General features: G+C 36.5%; 2 protein-coding genes across 12 annotated transcripts in view; one reads left to right on the forward strand and one right to left on the reverse strand.

Moving 5' to 3' along the window:
- Positions 1-339: 339 nt before the first annotated feature.
- CRNKL1 (crooked neck pre-mRNA splicing factor 1) lies at positions 340-17,075 on the reverse strand. 2 transcript variants are annotated; one of them, XM_016146175.2, is made up of 14 exons: positions 16,909-17,074; positions 15,137-15,289; positions 14,043-14,134; positions 13,106-13,264; positions 12,490-12,656; positions 10,396-10,574; positions 9,094-9,264; positions 7,814-8,005; positions 7,040-7,099; positions 6,246-6,326; positions 5,268-5,507; positions 3,988-4,089; positions 3,295-3,543; positions 340-2,356 (listed from the first exon to the last, which is right to left on the reverse strand). In XM_016146175.2, exons 1-14 carry the CDS (start codon positions 16,957-16,959, stop codon positions 2,189-2,191), a joined length of 2,064 nt encoding a protein of 687 aa, XP_016001661.1. In that variant the 5' UTR covers positions 16,960-17,074; the 3' UTR covers positions 340-2,188. The 2 variants fall into 2 exon arrangements, with proteins under 2 accessions (XP_016001661.1, XP_016001662.1); XM_016146176.2 differs by lacking the exon at positions 7,040-7,099 and having other exon boundaries at positions 16,909-17,075.
- Positions 17,076-17,108: 33 nt separating this feature from the next.
- CFAP61 (cilia and flagella associated protein 61) overlaps positions 17,109-19,343 on the forward strand; it is a 274,276-nt gene continuing 272,041 nt past the window's right edge. For 9 of the 10 annotated variants that reach the window (XM_036229710.1, XM_036229714.1, XM_036229717.1 and 6 more), the window contains exon 1: positions 17,109-17,198. The gene's annotated coding sequence lies outside the window, so the exon portion shown is untranslated. Of the gene's footprint in view, positions 17,264-19,343 lie in introns of all 10 variants that reach the window. The other variant, XM_036229711.1, reaches the window with a different exon arrangement.

The following is a 19,343-nucleotide window of genomic DNA, read 5'->3' on the forward strand; positions in this document are numbered from 1 at the left end:
TACATAGAAAACATTTTAAAAATGCATACTTGAAAACACTCCTTTGGTCAGCATACTTTAAGCTTCCTTCTTATGGTGTAGTAAATTCTTCCCAGTTACTTGTTTTCATACTGTTAGTACTGGATCCTGTCTTATGTCACAACACTGCTTAAATCTTGACTTTCAAAATATAAAAAGATGTTGAGGTCTATTTAAAGGGAAAAAATAACCTAGTTCGTAAAGAAAAGCCATGTAATTAGATCATAGGCCAACCATATATTTTCATATGTAGTTTTTACCACCTGTAATATTTGAAAATATTCAGCTGAATAAAAGCAGCTAAACAAAAACCCACAAAAATGATTATTAAAAAAATTTTACTTTAGAAAGGACTCATTTCGGTGGGGTTTATCTTCCAAAAGAGAATGTTTTCCTTCATGCATTTCATACTGGCACTTTCCAGAAAGTGTTAGATTACACTGAAAACATGATCACTGATTTTTTTTCTTATGTATACATGCAACAGAATTTTTGCAAGACTCTATGATTAGTCACTGATACTAGCATTTTGACATGTTTTCATCTCACTTCTTGATTCTGTACACTTTTCCAAAGGATATTAAAATTTTAAATGTTCCTCCTCACAAGCCAGATCTCAAGTACTCAGTAGTCAGAACCTGACAGCTCTGAGCTCAAACTGGTCCAATGACTAAACCAGGGAGGCTGAAAACAGGTTTGCTTTTTATCTTAACAGTCCTATTTTATGCTGTCCTCAAAAACTGTTTTCAAGATACAATTTAGTAACATTGACTAGCTTTTATACCCTTTGTGTGAATAATACATTTACGAATTTAGTAGTAAATTTGCCCAACTAAATTTGCAGATCATAAATTTGTTAATTGTCCTTATAGGTGAAAAACAGTCTTGAAGATACAAAGCTCAAGTCCAATAGCTTGGGCAGTGAACAGAGCAAGAAAAGATATGCTTAAGAAATACAGGCCAGGTTAGAGGAAACAATCTCTCAGATAAGTATTTTTTGTTATGAGAATGTGAGCAGTGTATCAGCAAATGTTACTTGTACTATTTAAGCTTCATTATTAAGCATAAAGTTACCTTTGGTGTTTTGCACATTAAGCAAGGGTAAGCTTAATATGTCAGATGTTACAAGAAGACATTTTCTATATAGCATACTGGGAGATACTTATTGGTACTCTAAGTAGAAATGACTCCCAGGTCAAGTTTGGGAAACATGCCAGCACTGTTAATGGTAATTCATATCAAAAGCTCTGAAAAGGCCTATAAAGAGATTTGACTAACCAGGCTTAACCCTTAATCTAGAGTTTCCTAAACTTATTTTGGTATGGGACATTGTTTCTCGCAGCACATACTAAGCCACTACAGAGGTCAACCAGTCTGGGAAACTGATTAGGACAAAACTGAAATTTGACTAAAATGTTCTTGGTAAAAAAGACCTTGTTCAGAAGTAACAGCAACTATAAATTATTTTCCAACCAATATTTTAGAAAACACTTGGTATAAAGGCCACTATTCAAAAAGCAAGGGCTTTAGAAGTTAAATTAACCCAAGCACATTCAATTCTGTTAGGAATGAACAAAATGAATATTTTATTGAGCACTTCCTATGCATCAGGTATAGTCTTTTAATTTAATCTTTGAAATGAGTTGGTAAAGCATTAGCCCATTTTATGAGTGAAGAAACTGAAAATAAAGGTTAAGTTGCATATCACTAAATGGCAGAGCTGGGAATGGAACTCAAGTCAGTGTGACTCTGAAGACATGAAAAAGTTTCAGGATTCAGTGATTGCATAAAATATCTTTATGAAGAAGAAGAGCATGAGAAAACTATCTTAAAAGTTACTGTAGAATGTAATTTGAAAACGTCTAGAAAGATTCTTTAAAAAGCCTGCAGTTCCATCTAAAATAGATGCTAAGTGTTACCTTAATTAGATTTCCTAATGCATTATGTGGACAAAAAAATGCTTAGACTCAAATCTGGCAGTTAAAAAAAATTACTTGTAATCCCTCTGCCCTTAACCAGCCGAAGAACATTTTAAAAAGAATTTTAAAAAGTAGCTGCCAAAGATTCCAATCAATTCATCACTGGTGAAGTATACAAAAACTTACAGGAGTCACAAGACTTCCAAACTATTAATTTATAAAAATAATATTTATCAATATGAACAAGAAAATCAAGATTCACTCTCATCATTGTCCTTATCTGGGTCTTGTTCAGCAACCTCCTTTTCCTGTTGCTGTTTCTTCCAAAGTTTGGCCATGGCCAGGAGCTTGAGATTGGGTTGGTTGGCAGCATCTTCTGGAAAGATGTAATCATAGTATTCTTCCCAGCCTGCATCAGACTACAGAAAAGTAAAACAATTAAAAGATATGCTAACATGTGGCTGAAATACACTTTTAGTTACTTTAAAGTGGAGAATTTTCATTAGGAAACCCAGAGTTCGAATTCAATGTATTTTACAAAACAACATCAAAGTTTAGTACAGTAAGAACAAAGGCTGAGCCTTGAAGACTGGGTGGGAGAAAATAAGTAGCTGTTGGACTGGCATTGCTGCAAGTATAGCTCAGTGAGAGCTAAAAATCTGGTGCGAAAAATTCTAAAAATCTAAGCACAGCTTCTCTACAGTCAACCAAGAAGATATTCTGTGTCTCCAACTCCATCCTGAAGTCTGTTAAGATTTAAACATTTTAAAGATTTAGTTATTGTTTACCCAGTAGTGAAAACCATATGTCTCTGCATAATTATTCTGAATCCCTGCCCTAACATCCCCACCTCCAGTGCGTCACTGATTTTACTTCCTAAAGATCACTCTAGTTCCAGCTTCCACCACCACTTGCTTTGCTGACAAGTGTCTTGACAGTTCCTCCTCCAATCTAAGCCCCTCAAGTCCTCCTGTAGGAGATGCCAACGACTGGGTCATGCTACTTTGTACATAAGAGCTTTATAGCCTACAAAGCCACCTCTGGATTTGCTCCTACCTAAACGCTGATCTTCATTTCCCTCTATCCTGACTTCCTGCATAATGCTTCAAAAATACCACACTTCATATAGTTCACAGAAATGACCGAGAAGTCTCTGCCAAACCTCTCCAATTCTCTACCCTGGGTGGACAATACACTCTTTGTTTCCACGATAGCCAGACTGCAACTATCTCTTACTCCAGGCTGTCTGCTCTCATTCTCAGATTGTATATATGCCACTTACAAGTATAAAATTCAAAATCTGATGCATTTCTGCTCATTTGACATGAGATAATCAGCCAGAGGGATCAGTTCTTACCCCGTCATCAGTCTGAACCTTTCTTCTCTTTTTGACTTTCTCTGGCATGAGTTTGTCTACTCTCTCCTTATCTGATGCAGTTCCAAATTCCTCTTCAAAGCTTCGCCAAGATTCCAGCAGCATAAGTCTTTCTTCCTTTTCTTCACAGTTTCGCATGGTTTTGTTAGCCTCTTCATAAATCTGTCTGCATTTAGCCAAACTTCCTTCTTTCCCTGAAGACAACTCAAACTGAGCAAAACTAATCCATACCTTAAAAAAATTATAGAACCAAATTAACCATGTCACTGGAAGACAATAATGTAATAATAACACTTTTTTGTTAATAACATCTGAACATGGTAATGCTCTCATTTCTATATTCCAAAGAATATTGACTATATACTTCAATTTATTAATGTTGAAGTAGTCTGCTTCTATATCCAATTAGGTGTCTAAAATAGTCTTAAAGTCACAAGAAGAGCTTAACGTTTTATTCAACTCTGTGATATCCAGGTTATTTACAAGCAGTATACATACTGACCTGGTATAAGCTTAATATTCCAAAGTCCTCTGAGACTCACAGGTTCTCTTTAAAAGCCAGGGAATCATTTAAAATAAATATATATTTTTAAAAAACACTTAAAATATAGAAACACGGTATTAAGGATTGCTGATGCACACAAAATCAAAGATAATCTATGAAGCACAGGATACCTTGACATGTTGTGTCCGTTGAAGCAATCGTCGGTAAAGATTTCGTGTTCTTTCAGTTTCTTCTTGCTCAATTTCAAAATCAATATATGATTTCCAAAGCACCTAAGAAAACTTAATAGGTCAGCCTTGACATTTAAAAAGTTAACATGCCCTTACCTAAAGCACAGCTTAACTACCATTCTAACCTAGGACATACAGAAACCTAGGCCTTTTATGAAGAATTAAAGAAGAGATGACATGTGATAAATAACACCAGCATACATAAGCTGGCCAAAACTTGGTTAAAATTCTATAATATAAGAAAAAAGGCTTTGGATTCAATTTTGGAGTTTTTCAAATGCTGGACTTATCATGAAGAGCTAAGAAACTTGCAAAGTCTCTCAGGCAGTCATGACCATGCCACATACCACTGAACCTGTGGGAGAAAACAGGCCTAGACTAGCCAGTATATAATGCTTTTACCTCCACTGTAAATTCTTGATATGTTTGAGTTCAACTTAACAAGTATTCAGTGACAGCTGCTTACCTGCTAGGTACAGCCTGTCAGAGCACAAGGATGATCAAGATATGGCCTGGACTCCTGGGAGCTGGCACTCTGTAGAGGAGCTGAGGCCAACTGATGGAACTAGTAATACAAAAAGCCCTGCCCTAATGCAGTCAGTGAACCCTTAAATACAGGGTAATATTAGTGCAAGATAAACAGAATGGTTGAATGTGTTCAGTGGGTTCTGTGAGATTCAAACTAGTCCAAACTGTGGTTTGGCGCCACGTTCTGGCTCAAGTTTAAATACTGAAGGGATGATTTTGAGTCTTGATGCAAGCCAGTGAGAGCAGCAATTCCAGGAACATCCTGGTTTACTTAGAGCCTCTTTTGCTAGCTTAATCCAGACAAAACTGCCAGGAGAAAGCAGGGATGTGTAATCTCAACCCCCACTTCCCTTATTCTCCAGATGGGGTTGCCTACTGCCTGCTTCCTTGATTATCTCATCCCCTTTAGCTTCCTGTTTGAGAAAGGGAGGAAGAGAGCCAGTCAGCCACCCATATGTCTCAATTCAGCCTGGTGTCATAATGAGGCTTTGCTGTGCTCTGGAATCCAACTAGAGGATTGCTTCCCCTGCTTTTCTATCTCTAAAACAGAAAAACCTTAATCTGAGTGGAAAAAACTGGAAAATTTGTTAGATATTCTTTATGCTCTAAAATGCACACATATTTAGGTGATCGTCTAAAGTAATATTAGAGAAGTGTCTAAAACAAAATTATCTTCAACTCAAGAGCCTCACCTCTGGCATGTCTAAGCGTGGCTGGCTGATGGCTAACTCGTAGATTGCCCGTGCTCTCTCAATATCACCAAGAATTGTCTCTAATTCTGCAAATTTAATCCAAGAAGTACAATTTTCAGGTCCGAATTCCAGGAACTTTTCATAAAGCTTCCGGCATCTGTCAAATTCTCGAAGCTGTAACTCCAATTCTATGTAACCTTTAAATAATTTGTTCTTTGGACATTTGCCTATGGAAGTTCCCTGAAAAAGAAAATGTCCAACTGCTGTGATACCTTAGTGAGTTTAACTTGTGCACAAACATCGTTGACCTTCCTGGAAGCTGTTCTCTGCTGAGCAAAAGACTTAGAGAGTCAACATGGTTCTTGACAAAAAGCCAAAGGAAACCCTCTCTAATTCAGTCAGCTGTCAAGAGGTCCTGTGCCCACTGGTGCCTGTTCAGCAAGAGACCGTATTCCAGAATTATTTGGACAACTATTTTGGATTTTACTTAGTTTCTCAAGGTCTCCTAGGGAATATGGATGTCAGATGTATAAAATCTATTATAAATTAAAACATAATCAAAGAATAATCCCTGCTTTGCTGCCCACAGACAGGGTGAGAGTAGTTTAACCAAAGAACAACTGCATTTAAACACAGTATTTGATCCTATTAAGACATTTAGAACAACTGTTAAGAGGGGGGTGTATTTAACACACCAAAAATTTTTGCACAGGATCAGACTAAAGATCAGATCTTTCTAGTCTGAGAAAAGATCTGGTAACCAGTAGCTAGCTATAAAGTTTCCAATATTGAAACAGAATAATTTAAGCATTATCATCTAATCTTTTTTTAAAGGCCATGTATTTTCTAACATGTCTCAGATTTTAAAGGCATAATACATCTGTTGCTTTCTTAGTAGAAATTATGACTTTTAAGCACTAAGGCTTTAATTTCCTTCTCATAGAATTTAATGATGCATATTGATCTTTCTTTACTTACCAAAGCTCTTCTGGCAAATGGTAAATTTTTCTGTCTTATTTCAAATTGTGCATATAGTAACCACATTTTGGCAAATGTGAACTAGAAAACAAAAGCACAACAACATCTAGCTTAAGAGACTTATTTAAATTAAATTGAATTAAGTTAAATTAGATTTCCCTAAAACTTCAGTTAGGACAAATGTATTTTCTTATTTATAAGCAAAGATGATATTTATTTACAAAAGTTACTGAAAAACAGTAATCTAGATACTGTGTAGTACTGCATGGCCAGGCAGCCTTTACTTAGAATCTGCTTTTTGTGGATATGCTTGTGAGCTGGCAGAACATGCTACCTCTATTCTAGAAGGTAGCTGGGTCAACATCTCTCTTAGTTTCATGTGCTGGAAAATATGACAGATAATGTCTCAACCACTACAGAGCATGTTCATGTTCATCATGCAAGCATACATCCACTTAGCTACCAACAAACACCTGTTCATTGTTTCCTGCAGATGCTGTGTACTCCCCTTAGATGTGTCTTCCTCACGGTGGAATGGCTTTTCACTCAGTCTATTCTAATTACCTATCCTATGAATTTCTATGTTATTATTTGTATTATTCATTTGTCGCAGGCTATCCTCTCAACTAGACTGTAAGCTATTTTCAGAGGTAAAGAGCATATCTTGTTCTTATTTTTTTTTTATAGTGTCTAGTACAGGGAAATAGTCAATCAATATTATTTCACTGAATTATTTTACAAGTAACAGAAGCAGGATTTTGATGTTTGGAGCAGAACACTTAGAACAAATGTACCTTTTTATGAGGAATTAGTTCCAAAGAGGCTTGATATACCTGTCTTGTCCTCTCAGGATCCTGTATTAGGATAAGAAATTTTCATAAAATATTAAAGTCTACTGCTAATACTAATTTTACTAGTTATTAATTTTACTAATACTAGTAAAAAAATGTATTCCAACGCTGAGTATGTTTTCACAAGTTGCTATTTTAAAACCCTGATTCCATTTATGATCAAAAGTGTAAACTACCTTTGGCCATCAAACTTTGGTTTAAAATCACCAACAATATAGTCATCAAACTCTGAGAGCTTCTCTGTAGAAAGGCTTTTTGCCTGACAGCAGAAAGAAACAAAGATGTTTTACGATCTTAGGTCAACAGCAGAAAGTTAATTTTTTTGTTAACTTATACATGACCAATTTCTAAAAATCCCACTTGAGCTCTACTAATCTATTCATGATCCTTATTTATGAAAAACCCAGGAAACTATGTATATTTAAACTAAGGACTGGTTCATCGTTCCCTTTCAAGTTTCAAGTAATAATCTTTTGTCTGTAGATTTAAAAACAAAATACTACAAACAAAAACACCTTACCAGTGCCCACAACAGGTATAAAATTTAAAATGTTACAAAGAGAATATATAACTATATGGCTGATTGAAGCCTTATAAGAATCTAAAACTAAATTTCTGTTTCTAGGATTCTAAATATCAGCTACTACCCACGTCAGCAAGTTTTAAGCACAGGGGTGAGGAAATCATTAATAGTGGACACGTAATTACATTTTTTACCTTTGCCTCCAGTTCTTCATAGAGTGCATAGTTGACCCAAAGATAGATGTAGCGCTTCCAATGCCTCTTCTCTTGAATGGGTGGGACATTGGCAATAGCTCTTTCATAGACTTCTCGTACAGTTTCTGCTTCTGCATCACTTTCCACCAAGCGCAAGTAATCAAACCATGCATCATAATTGTGTGGATTAGCCTAGAATGACAATAAATTTAGTAAATAAAAATGAAATGGACAGCTACACTTGCTGGAGTATGTGAGCTAAAAGAAGGCACCAGACTGACTTTCTATACTTTAGCAACTTTTTTTCGAGATTTCACATTATCTCATTTTAAAAATACCATTCCTGAGATTTTATGAATAAAAAAGAATTAGGAATACAATAGTATCCCCTTATCTGCAGGATATGTTCCAAGACCCTCAGTGGATGCCTGAAATTGTGGATAGTACTCAGCCCTATATATACTATATTTTCTTATACAAACATACCTTTGATAAAATTTAAACTACTCTTGTGCTCTGGAGCAATTATTAAGCAAAATAAGGGTTGCTTAAACACAAGCACTGTGATACTGGGATAGTCGATCCAATAACCAAGATGGCTGCTAAGATGCTGGACAAATAGATTAGTCATGTCCCAGATAGGACAGAGCGAGATGACCTGAGATTTCACCATGCTATACAGAACGGTGCACAATGATGTGACTATATACCATTACATCTAGATTTAAAATTACAATAGAATTATACCATGCTCACAACTGTGAAACCTGACTTTTCAATTCAAGTATTTTATCTTGAATATACTTTGCTGAGATCATTTTATAACAGACTTAGTCTGTTGTTTAGAAATACCTTGAAAATGCTATCTTTGAATTCACAAAATAGTATACTACATAAACAAATGAGAATAGAACTTTATCTACATCTTTAATTCAAGCAGTTAAGCTAAAAAGTAATGTACAGAAACTGTTTTTTTGGATCAATCTGACTCTTCTATTTTTCAAATTTAAGCTCATATGGACTGGACTCCAGATTTATTTTGATCAAGTTCTATAGCACACAACCGGCAGTAAAAGTGACTTTTGACATGTGAGTGGCAGAAAAAAATCCAAGTGTTGTTTGTTTGCCTTTTCTATCAGCCTCATTTATTCCAACCCATCTGGAATAGCTCCCATTATTGCAGACACATCATTAAGAGCATAATTATTGGTAGCCCTAACTTGCTGATTTATTATAGCCAGTATTAGCTGGCAGAGTTAAGCATCTACGCCAGCACTCACCTTCACTTCTTCTTCATACTGGAATCTCCGTTTGCTCACGATGATGTCTTCAATACCTCGCCTATCACCAAACTTCTTCTCAAAGATGGTATAATTTTTAAAGAGTTCTTGGGCCTCTTGTTTTGAAATTCTATCCAGGGCATACTTGTAGATTACTCGTACCCTTTCAAACTAAAAGCAGACAGGATGATTATCTGCCACAACATCACATTCTCATTCTAGTCATTACTAGCAAAGTAATTAAGACATAAAACATTACTTATTAGATTTTGAGGCCTCAAAATGTCCAAAATGAGTTTCTTCTTCTCTTTGTTGAAGTATTTCAGTCAGGATGGACTGACTCTCTGCTTTGAGCTCAACATTAAATTCTGTCTACTTAACACTGCCAATTTTATGTCATCTCTGTATCTCAGACCAAAATGGAATTCCTATTTTTCTTCACAAACCTGAGTCTTTCTTAGTCCTCCCAATCTTGATAACTAACACCTACTGTCACACACTGGCTCAAGCTAAAATCCCCAGGAGCCCCTGATTCTTCTCCTTTCCTCATTCCCCACATTCATTGGTTTTTCAAGCACTGCCATTTCGACCCTTTTAACATAGCCTTCACTTCTCCCCATCCCACTGTCAACCTATTTCCATTTCTTCAAAAGTCTCCTCTCTTCTATTTTTGCCATCCTCCCCCACCAATACACTCTCCATAAATTAGCTAGAGATTCTACTGACAATATAAATTATATTCTACCACTTTCTTGCTAAAAACCTTCAATACTTCCCACTGCCCTTAGAATAGAATCTGAATTCCCTACTGTGACTTGTACAAGACCCTGCATTCAGACCTCAGCCTGCCTCTCTCAATTCTGCATTATTTAAACTACTTTAAAGGATTATCTTCCTTTAAGAAATGACTTATTGGTGGGACAATCTGTTTTCATTTCAAATTCTATTTTTGGTTGTGAGGGCTTTAGGCTTTTTGTTTTGAGGTTTATCACCTGTAAAGCCCTTTAATGAGGATACCAAGAGACTAACTCTCAGTTTATAGACAATATTCTCAGTCCAGATTTAAAGGGTTAATTTTCAAGCAAAACACAACAAAATTAAGACAGTTATAATACAATCTATAATTACTCAGCTCCAAACTTTCAGCTTAGTCACCAATATATGCTGTTTTCTTTGAGAAATCAAATTTTTGTATTTTGAAATCATTTTCTCCAATGATAAGTAAGAAAATGGAAATGAACTTGATGTGCAAAAGAAGCAATCTTTTCTAAGCTGTTCTGCAATGTAATTAAGTTTACTTACCTCTTTCTGATTTTCTTCAAATTTGGCAAAGGCAACATAAAGGTGTTCATCCATATGTTCGTCTCCAAAGAATTCGACAGCTCTCTCATATACTTTCCGTGCGTGGGCAAAATAACCATGTTTTTCTTCAAAGCGGGCATACTTGATCCAATTCTTAACATCAGGGTGCACAAGTACAAGTGCAGGGGAATTAAAGAAATACCAGGCAAGACAATGTGGCTTAAACAAAACCCAAAAACCCCAAAATGCAAGCTATGACGATGGGGTTGATAAATCATGTACAAGGCAGAAAACCACTAAACTGTGATCTCTGTGAGGGAGCTGAGTCTTGTCCATCTCTGTCTTGTTCCAGTGCTTATTCAATATTTTAGCAGTGGTACAAATAGGAGTCTGGAGCCCTTAAAAAGCTGAACCTTGGTGATTAGCCATGTGATCTGGACAAGTCATTTAACTTATTTAGACAAGTTTTATCACCTGTAAAGAGAGAAAAATAATACTGACCTCACTGGATGATTAATGCCTTTACATGAGAAAATGTTATGTAAAGCTCTCAGTAGTTTCTGGCCAAAAGAACATGTTTGATACATGGCACTTATTATATTATATGCTCAATATTAGTATTTGAATTAATGATTATGAAAAAACAAGTTACAAAAAAGAAAACTGCTAACTAGAGCTAAAGGAGAAAGTTCTGAATTACCACTTTACTTCTGAATAGGATAAACCTATTTTTAATCTATCTTCCTTGAGGAAATCATTAATTTCCAAATTAGTGATACATTCAAATATGGCAATGATGTTAAGAGCATTGGCTCTGAAGCTGCTGCTGGGTTCAAATCCCATCTCCATCATTACTTCGGAAACCCTGGTCAAGTTACTTAATCTCTCATACCTCAGTTTCCTCATTTATACAATGGAGTAGTTCCTATATCACATGGTTGTTAAGAGGATTAAATTACAATATCTGTAAAGTGCTTAGAACAATGCCTGCCACATAGCAAGTGCTAAAAAAGCTTTTGTTAATCTAAGAATATTAAAATGAGTAGAGATAATCAAGATCTTAAAATTGCATAATAAAGTGGATTCTCATTATTTGTGATAGTTATGCTCTGGGAAGTCACTGTGACTACTTAATTAGTGACACCAAATCACTGCTCCTATGGGAAACATGTATGTATATGAATATTATATATAGGTTATAACCTTAAATCTGAAAAACTAACCCTTAGATTCTATTTTTGTTATTTCATAAGAGAAAAAAAAGTTCAGAAGTGTTAAGTGACATGCCAGAGGCTGCCTACTAACCAGGGCCAGAGAAGGGATTCAAACCTGCTCGATTAGCACCAGAGCCAGAGCTTCTTGCACTACACTGCACTGCCCCGTCCCACCGCCATCCTCTGATAATCTCTGTATGAGAGCAGAGACAAGAAGGATTATCTTCTTAGCTGGGCTCATATGCCTAAGGTAACTCAAATTTTTCATAATTCTGTGCTTGTTTGCAAATGATTGTGAAAGTGCCACAAATAGTGATTTTAGGGTTACAGATAAATTTTAGCAAGAATTCACAAACATGGAAACAATGAAAAATGAGGATCGACTATCAGTTGCTAAAAGTGCTTTTACATGTTATCATCTAATCTTATAACCAGCCCACAGTAGGAATCTTTACTCATTTTAAAGATGAGGACACTAAATCTCAAAGGAATTGACTAATTGGGGTTACATGGCTAAAAAATAGTAAATCTTTCGATGGATTCCAGTAATGCTGCTAATGACCAACTTAAACCATAAAAAAAATAAAACTGGCTATAGCGGCCAGGGACTTAGTGTGTTATTTTCCACAAGGAACCATAGCATTAGTACAAATCCAAAGTCTCACTGGAAAATACTCAAACAATTATGCAGACCACAAACTTTTTTCCTGACCAAACCTATGTCCTTAGAAAACATACATGTAGCTTATACAGCAAATGAAATTTGCATTCTTGATTTCTAGGCCAACAGGAATAACTGTGTCTTGACTTAACTACACCTCCACGGTACGAACAGCACTCAGGCAATAGTGGCACCATCCAGACCTTGTCCAAAGGATATATCGTTCGTAAATGGTGCGGGCCCGATCCACCTCTTTGTATCGCAGCTCAAAGTTGATATAGGAGTGCCAGGCTTGCTCCTCAGGCTGCCATTCCATCCAGCGTTCAAATACCTGCCGAGCACCAGCAATGTTCCCCAGCATCTCCTCCATGTATGTGTACTTGTACCTTTAACAAAATCATCCAACAATATGTGTCATGGTCAAAATGACTCAGGGAAAAAAATGTTTTTTGGCAATTTCTGGTTCTAACTTTATTAAATGTGAAGATTTACGACTTTATCTTCCCTGAAGGTTAAATCAAACACGTTTTCTTATTAAAACAGAAATTTGAAAAGGATGAAGCATTAGAAAAAAATATATGTGTTAAAAACTGCTTAGTTTAACAAGAAGTTTCTTATGCATAAAAGACTCAATCAAAATTTTAATTTTGATTACACAGCTATTATATACTGATTAGACTTTAATAGACCATAAGACATTAAAAAGTGCTTAGGCACAATAATATATACAAAGTTAAATTAGTATATATGGTCATAACTATGTAAATGAAATAAAGACCTAAATATGGAACTTTCCTAGTGTACAAAAAGCCATTTCTTTAGATCATAAACTCACCAGAACTGGTTGACTCGAGGCAGAGTTGTTATGGCCCGGTCCCAGATATTTCGGGCATGGTTGACCTGGCGATTCTTCATTTCCATTTCTGCATATTTCAGCCAGAGTGTAATATTTCGGTAGTCCACATCTAAAGCACGTTCATATATGGATCTAGCCCTTAAGAAGCAAGATTTAGAGGGCATTAAGAGCAGTACATATAACACATGTAGAAACTATTTCAAACTATCTGTAGTACCCTCTTATTTTATCAAGTGTCCACCATGAGTTAGGTTCTGGACATAAAAAGGTGAAAAAATATGATGTTCTCAGGAACCTTACGAAGACTTAGAGGAAAGCAGACATGCATGAAATTATAATGTGATGTGATAAACGTTACAGTCAAGATCTGTACAGGAAGCAAACGGAAAGAAAAATGTCTGGTAGAAAGGGCTAAGCAACAGGTATCTCCAGAATTGAGGAAAGTCTCAGAGGTCAAATTGGGTGGAGAGCGATGGTCATTCTAGACAGAGAAAACAGCTAAGTGTCAAAGTGAGGAGACATGATGTATTCATGGAGTGGTAGGTATGCAGCACAAAGGGGGCAAGGGGTATGCTGTAAAAGTACGGAAAGGCTGGACAACAGGAATGGCCAAGTTGTGATTTTAATCGTATTAGTTACTGGTTTGCAGAGGAACGATTATTCTAAAAAATACTAATATCAGTTGAAATTATATTTCTCTAGCTGTAGAGTGTATGCTGGTGGTTCAGACCCACCTGCAGTCTCCTCCTCTGCTCCCCTAAGAACTAGCTTGTAATAGTGGCCCTGAAGCCCCTCAAAGGAACCCCAGGGTTCCATGGAACAAACTTTTACTTGCTTTAACTTTTTCTATTTTTTTTTTTTGTATCTGTTAACTCATTACATTTTTGTGTACAAAATTATATGCTCGGCAATTTACCTTTGAATCTCTTTTAGACTCTCTTCCCATTGTGCATATTTTATCCAGTTACTAATCACAGTCCTGTTTTTCCTTATATTATCTTCAAAAGTCTGGAAGAAGTCAAAAAGGTTAAAATTAAAGAGAAAATAAAAATTACATCATCCTTTGTCTATTAATCCTTATACAAAAAAGGTTACTAATTTTGTTCTTATTTTAAAAAATTACATCCTAGAATCCTTGTGAAATAATAAATCCACTATAGAAGGTTACAATCACAGGTGTTTCAACTGTTGATATTCCCTTATTTCCCACAACGACTAAATGATACTATAATTTACTCTATTTGTTCCTAACAAGAAAATATTTTTGACTAAGTCTTTTTGTTAATGTTTCAGAATTTCATACATAATTCATTAAAGAAAACTAATAAGTAGATACATCAGGACTACTGGTTTAAAACAGTGGTTTAAACAGTGGACCTTTTTGGCACCAGGGACCGGTGCTACTATGAGAATCTAATGCCTGATGATCTGAGGTGGAGCTGAAGCAGTGACGCTAGTGCTAGGGAGAGGCTGCAAATACGGATGAAGCTTTGCTTGCTAGCCCGCCACTCACCTCCTGGTGTGTGGCCCAGTTCCTAAAAGGCCACGGACCTATATAGGGGGGCTGGGGATCCTTAATTTAAAATAATCCCACATTCTCGGGTGAGAAGGTCAAATCAGATCCCCAATATTCTCAGGGCTCTTTCCCTTATCTTGAATCTTAACATAGAGGGTGGTACAGACAGAAGCACAGATCTCAGTCCCACTAAGACCAGCTCTCTTCCAGCTGTCAGTTGTTCTGCCTGTGAAACTTCTACCAACCTTTGATTGAGCACCAAAAATTGTCTCTGGTGGACTTAATTTCTTTATACTCTAAAAGAGACAACTCACAACATATTTCATGAAGTTCAGCAAAATGCAGTTATCTGGTAACCAGAAGTTACATTGTTTATGTGGCTAGAAACATTAATCTCTTTTCAAATCTTATAGTCTTGCTAACTAATGAGGAACTTTTCAAATTCTGGCCTATAAATTCTTAACAATATACTGAAAGACATCGCATTGACTGACCTTCCTTTTCCGTAGTTTGTAATCATTTAACTCTTCTTCATCTGTGATCTTCTGTTGAGGTGGAGGTGGAAGAAGCTCAAGTTCTCTTTCTTTAGCTTCTCTTAAGAGCTGTTCGGCAGTTATCTGTACCTCGGCTGGAGCTTTGTTTTTTACCTTTTAAGACAAGATATTTCTACTTTTAGGAGACAGTCTTCACACAATGTTTAAGGAACAAACACTTTTAGGATGTGAACTTTATATGTATTACAAATACCTCTTTTTATGACATGCTCCCATTTATCTGTGCAACTAAATAGAAAAAGTGTTTTCTATCTTATCCATGATATCTATTAAAAGGCTATAGAGAAAAGGTAGCAAAAATAGCAAATTTTCCCTTTTAGATTAGTGATATAAAATACTTTGAGGCTGCCTAGGTAAAATTCTCATCAGAGGTTCTGTTTTATCAAGATGTATACCGTATCTTATCAAGCTTTATAACCTCAATTTACAGAATTCTTCAAGTTAGGTCTCAGATAGATGATAATGCCCCAGGTTGATAACTGCATTTGGTTTTTCATGGCATTTCAAGTTAAAGGCAATATTTGGTAAGCTCCCATCATTAGACTATAAGCTTCCTGAGGTGTTAGAGCTGTGAAGTCCAACACGATGGCCATGAATCGCATGTGGTAAGTGTAAATTGAGATGGGCTGTAAGTGTAAAATATACAGTGGATTTTGCGAACTTAGTATAAAAAAATGGATAAATTACAAAACTAAATTTTTTTATATTGATTCCATGCTGGAATGACAATAACAGTGGGTTATTAAATAAAATATATAATTAAAATTAACATCCCGTTTTGACTTTTTAATGTAGCTATGAGAAAACTTAAATTACTTATGTGACTCACATTATATTTCTACTGGACCAGTGCTGCCCAATAAGTTTATGGAATGGAATTATAAGAAATAATTATTTAGTGTTACATATGGAATAATGATGATACTAATGATGATAGCTCTTTTCTAATGAGGATTAAGTACCAGACACTGTGTTATGTGTTTTATATGCATTATGTCTGGGAGTCATCTAAATGGACATACAAAAAACGAGCTCAAGAGAGTCATCTGGGCTACAGAAAGGAGGGAGAAGATCCATAAACGCTTAGGAAAAAGACTGTTACATATTAAAAACTAATAAATATCAGCCACTGATGAGAATATCAGACAATATAACATTTATTGTTTAATTAACTTAAATTATTCCACTACACAACTCTTGTCATCCACTTTCATTCTTTCCACTCAGCTGGGCTAACTCCTATTTGGCCTTCCAGTTTCAGCGTAAATGTCACTTCCTTAACAAAGTTTACACTGGAGACATCCTCGAAGAACCCCAATTTTCCACTGAACATTTTACTTTGCCTTAGTAGTATTTGGCAAGGTTGCAATTTTACACCTTTGTCTTATTTGTGTCCTGTCCGTCGTCCGCATTTATGTGTGCAGCTCTGCAACGCCTAACGCACTGCCTCAGTTATTTCTGCTGAAGGATCCACTCTTTCCCCCCGCAAAAACACCTCCCCAGAAGAATGGCCAACGTGGACGCGGGCTGTGCTCCGGGGTGACAAGAGCCTGCGCCCCACCATCGATTATCCCTTCCCTTCATTCTTCCCCTCTGCCCCGCTGGGGGTGGGCCTGCTCCTCGGACAACGCTTTCCTGCCCCGGGTACCACGGAGACGGGGGCGAGCCCCTCTTCCAGGTCCGTTCCCACAAGACCTTTCGCTATCGCCTACCTTAGCCACTTTGGGAATTCTCTGCTTCCCGGCCGCGGTGGAGGCCGCCATGACTGCAGCAGAAGACCTCGAGCGAACCCTGGACCGCAAAAATCTGCCCTAAGGGTTCGTGAACGACCCAAAACTTTCTGACAACAAACCGGATCCCGGAACCGGAAGCGGAACTGGCTTTGGTGACCTTTGACCTCCAGCCCGCGCCGGGACCGAAAGAGCGCCGTTTCTGTGGTAACCAGGCTGCGCGTCCTCCTTAGATTCCTGTGTGGAGCGCGGCGTCCGGAGCTGTGGGTGAGGTGGGTAGAGCTGCCCTGCCCGGCAAGGGACGTGAGGGTACAGGGATTCAGGGGTGCATCCCCAGGTCAGTGTCCGGGATTGAGGTGACCGCATGGGGACGGGTGGATCAGTCGAGCCGTGGAACCAAGCTCCGATCCGATGATTGGGGGCTGAGGAAGGGAGGCAGGCCAGAAAACTACTATTCCAGCATGCCAATGGGCAAGCTGTTGCGCTCCCAGGCGGCCCCGCACTGTGTTGCATTCTAGGCTTTGTAGTTTTTGAGGTCTACTCCCCTTAGTTTCTGGACGGTCATACCCAAATAATTAACTCCGAGGTTTGTAATTAAAAAAAACTGAAGATATTTTTAAGCCAGATAATAAAAAATAAAAAATTAATGAGTAGACTACTATAAAACTAGCCAGCCTTCTTATCAGATAAATAGATGTTAAATTCTATGAATGTGCCTTAATTACATAAATTTTCTTGTACTCAATGTCTTTAACTATGAGGATAAAAATATCTATTTCATCTGGATTAAAGAGAAAATCTATGTAAACCTCTCAGTAAATATTAGCTGATATAATTCTTGACCTGCCTTCAAAAACAGAAAAATTAATTATGTGCAAGCAAATGGTTAAGAAAATTAAAAAAAAAAAAAAAAGCAACCAAAGACTATTTTTTAGAGCAGTTTTAGGTTCATAAAAAAGTTGAGTGAAAGGTGTAGAGAATTCCCCTTTCCCCCTTCACCCTCTCCCCATCCTGTCTACTATCAACATATCCCACCAAAGTGGAACATTAATTACCTTCCATAAACCTCTATTGACACATTATCATACAAAGTCCATAGTCTACATTCGGGTTCACTCTTGGTGCTGTACATTCAATGGAGTTCGACAAATAATATAGTGTCCACCATCAGAATGTGGTAAAAAATAGTTTTACTACTCTAAAAATCCTCTGTGCTGCACCTATTCATCCCTCCCTCTCCCTTTTGTATCCTGCAACCACTGATTTTTAAAAATTGTTTCTGGAGTTTTGCCTTTTCCAGAATGTTATAACAGTGGAATCATAGTATGTAGCAATCTTTTTAGATGGGCTTCTCTCACTTAAGTTTCCTCGTCTTTTTTTTGGAATGATAGTTCGTTGGTGAAGAGAATTTTTACTGTTGCAAGTCTCTTTTGGTGTCTGGAAAAAATATGTATGTAGAAATATCACATCTATCTCTACAGATATTGCTTTTGAAAAGAATCGTATGCTGATTTCTCAACCTGAAGTCATTTGTAACTATTAAAATATTTGCCATAGCTCTGTACACCTATTATTTAAATACTTTTATCTCACTGTTAAAATTTAAATAAATTGGATGAGATTTTACATTACTATGATGAAAAGGAATCACCTATCAAAATAAACAAATAGCTATTAAAATAAAAAGATTTTCCCCTTAAATATTTTCCCTTAAATAATTTCCTTTAACTATGCATAATTGATTTAACAAAGTTTAAAGTTAATTGTCTAGCCTCCTCTCAAAGATACAGACACCCAAAAGGCTTTATTTCTGATAGCTATCTTCCTACCTCACAATTTTTTATTGTCTGGTGATTCAGTTCAGCTTTTATTTCTTAAGCAAAATTTATCATCATTACTTTTTTTTTTTTTTGGTCATCAATGCTTATTTAGATATACCTGCAGGTTTATGTTCCCCCCACCCCAACACACTTCATCCTATATTCTTCTCATTTAATTTTACTTTTCCTGATATACACCTTTTATTAGTTCTTTCAGTTAGTTTATTTAATTGGCAATTCCAGTCTTTTTAATGAAATTGTCTTTACTTCACCTTTTTTTTCATGATTGTTTAGCTAGGTGTAGAATTCTAGGTTAATGGTTATTTTTCCATCTGGATTTTTAGAATATTATTCTGGTGGTTGAGAAACTATAGTCCATAGGCCAGATTCAGCCCATTGTCTATTTTTGTATAGTCAAATTTCAGTGCTCACAAGTAATTTTTTATTGGAATACAGTCTGGTTCATTTATGTTCATATTATCTCTGGTTGTTATTGTGTTATAGTTGCAGAGTTGAATAGTTGTACAAAGAACATGTGGCTCAAAAAGTAGTCTATCCTCTGTACTAATTGCTTCTATTGTTGCTCATTGGAAATAT

The sequence above is a fragment of the Rousettus aegyptiacus genome, unplaced genomic scaffold, assembly GCF_014176215.1.
Source record: "Rousettus aegyptiacus isolate mRouAeg1 unplaced genomic scaffold, mRouAeg1.p scaffold_m13_p_12, whole genome shotgun sequence".
NCBI lineage: Eukaryota > Metazoa > Chordata > Mammalia > Chiroptera > Pteropodidae > Rousettus > Rousettus aegyptiacus.